Here is a 2,815-nt window from a genome sequence, read left to right on the forward strand (position 1 = left end):
TTTAAAAAAAAAAAAAAAAGATATTTTAATGGGTCCATGAAGGAATATGGAAAATGATATAATGTGAAATATCATAAAAACATGGATTAACTCTTACTTAGAATCCTATTATAAAATGATAAACCATGGTATATTAAGTGGTTAATCATGAAATCGCGACAATTAAGCCTAATGATATTGCTTTTCCGAAGCTAATGATGCAAGACTGTATGGAATCTCTAGGCAATAACCATCCGTCGTGCATTAGAACATTAGTGTTTGCCATTTTGCAATCCAGTTTCTTTCTTATAGATGACAACAAAAAGGATAATATATGCTGTTGAAGAACCGTACATCATCATTACTAATGAAAAGACTTATTAAAATCATAAGTCCTATGGTAGCAATTATTTTTTGGGTTTTTCATGAAATATCAGAATTTTTAATAAAATGTTTGTGAGCTATGAAATGGGTCAGTATCATTTTCCTATAAATAATGAAAAATGATAGAAAGCAAGCTCTAGATATGTACTGAAATGAAGAACAAAGATTATCAATCATCAATACCAAGTAATTATGAGGATTTTTTTATACAAGAAGTGAATTAATGGTGTCTCTGCAAGTAACTATGCATCACAATGAAGTCCTCCAATCTTTTTTCTACTTCCCTAAAGAGTATCTAACCCTCTTCTATGCATTCCAAATTATAGCATATATATATGAACTGTTTTAAGTAAAAGTTCCTCACCTTAACCAGGACTAGCTAGAAGCAACTGTTGCACCAATAGAACTCATCAAGGCCAACTCTCTCTCTCTCTCTCTCTCTTTCTTTCCCTTATTTCCTTCTGACCATTCCAGTATTCCTCTTTACTAACGGTTGTGTTTGTTTGATAGCTATTGTCAGTTTTATGGGTACTGACATGGAAATATATATATATATATATATATCTGCCTATATAGGGTTTGAGAATTATAGCCACCACCATACTAAGAGTTCCAATTCATGCTAGAGAGTTGATAAGGCTGCCGGAAAACACCATCAGTTAGGGATCCGAGAAGGGATTGTTGATGGAATGATGAAGCTGCATGTGGAAGTTGGTTGAGTAGAGTTGCCATCTGACTGCTACTTCCATCACTGCCACCACTGCCAGTGGTGCCACCGCTGCTATTGCTGCTGAATCTGATCTTGGATGCCGGTGTGGCTTCAACTTCATTCCAATAAGGTTGTGGGAGACTGCGTTTCAGAGGGAGGGAGATAATGGTTGTTATTGGAGCAGGTGGAGTAGATGATGAAGCCAGTTGGAGCATAGAACTGTTGTTGTTGATACCACCCTCTGTTAATATATCTTCTAATAGATTCCCCTCATTCTCAAGCAAAGCACCAAAGGTGGTAGTGGACTTATGATGATGATGAGAAGGTGGTGGTGGCCTTGGTGGGTTCTGTTGTTGTTGTTGTTGTTGCAGTGAAGCAAATAAGTCCTCCATTGAATCTTCTTTTCCCTCTCCATAGGTCTATTCGAGTTGCTCTTCTTGTATATCCGGCATAACACCCAATCATCAAGCTATACCCACAAATTAAATTAATTAAACAGATAAACACAAACCCTAATTGAACATGATTGATCATAATTGAACAATAAGTACCCTTAAGGAGCTCTTCTTGTTGTGTATATCTACACCAGGAGGCTTCTTGTTGTTGTTTCCAATATTGTTATCTGTGAGTCTGTATTCATGCATGATCCAATTAGTCTTTATACCTTTAGGCGGTTTTCCGCCATAGAAGACAAGGGCTTTCTTCACTCCGACCTTCTGAGTACCTCCGGAGGTTAATATAGGTTTGTCGGTGCCGGTAGCTTTCCAATAACCAGATGTTGCTGCTCGATTAGGTCTCGCACCGTTTGGGTATTTCCGATCTCTAGGACTGAAGAAGTACCACTCTTGTTCCCCAAACGTTGCCTTACCTGATTCATTTTTTGGATTTGAGGGGAAGATTGAAAAGTAAAATAAGTGAATTGAGTGATGAATTCATGATTACCTGGAAGCTCCCATGGATCGAACTTATAGAGATCGACTTCGGCGATGATGGTAACAGGGAGAGGTGCAGAAGAAGCCTTTTTCTTGAGGTAGTGAACTACGAGTTCTTCGTCGGTGGGGTGGAATCGGAAGCCAGGAGGGAGTTGGGGTTGCTGTGAACTCGTCGTTGAAGAGTCTGTGCTCTCCATGATTCGATTATGGATCCAACTCGATCGATAAAGGATTGCAGAGAGTGAGATGGGGTTCTGTGATCGAAGAAGAAGAAGATGGTGGCGAAAGGAGATGGGGAATTGAATGTTTTTAAACAGTTGAGAGAAGAGGATGAGAGAGAGAGAGAGAGAGGGAGAGGAGAAGATGACGTTTTGCGGCCGTGGATTGCGTTCATGTACCGAACAAGCTCCGCTGAAAGAACGACACGTGTTATTCTAAGGGGAAATGAAGGTGACAAGTGTGAAGGAGTTAGTGTGGGGACCATTAACAGCACACAAGGCAACAAAAGCGAGACGGGTAAGTTTCGGGTCGGAACTCGGAACTGCTTGGAGCCTTTTGCTGTCATGCTTTTCTTATGCAACTAACTCTCTCTCTCTCTCTCTCTCTCTTCACACACAGATACACCTCTTCTTCTGTTCTTCCCCTTCTTTAGTTCAAAACCCATTTCCCTTTCAAGTTATGGACTTTGGAAGCAGCTGGTGCCCTCACACGACCACGCCTGTGCTTGCTTTCCCTTCCACTTTTGGCAAGAGATGGCTATCTAGTCACATGGTCGAGTTCAAATTTTATGCGGTCATGGTAGTGGGTGATA

General features: G+C 40.2%; 1 protein-coding gene across 1 annotated transcript; it reads right to left on the bottom strand.

Annotated features, from left to right (window-relative positions):
- Window positions 1–516: 516 nt before the first annotated feature.
- On the bottom strand, window positions 517–2,345 carry LOC122081204 (NAC transcription factor 56-like). The gene is given in 4 exon segments (XM_042648222.1): window positions 517–1,469; window positions 1,472–1,541; window positions 1,624–1,940; window positions 2,015–2,345. Coding segments are annotated over 4 exon segments (1,077 nt in total). The 5' UTR covers window positions 2,202–2,345; the 3' UTR covers window positions 517–966.
- Between the last annotated feature and the right edge of the window lie 470 nt (window positions 2,346–2,815).

Source organism: Macadamia integrifolia, chromosome 6 (genome assembly GCF_013358625.1).
Source record: "Macadamia integrifolia cultivar HAES 741 chromosome 6, SCU_Mint_v3, whole genome shotgun sequence".
NCBI classification, from domain to species: Eukaryota; Viridiplantae; Streptophyta; class Magnoliopsida; order Proteales; family Proteaceae; genus Macadamia; species Macadamia integrifolia.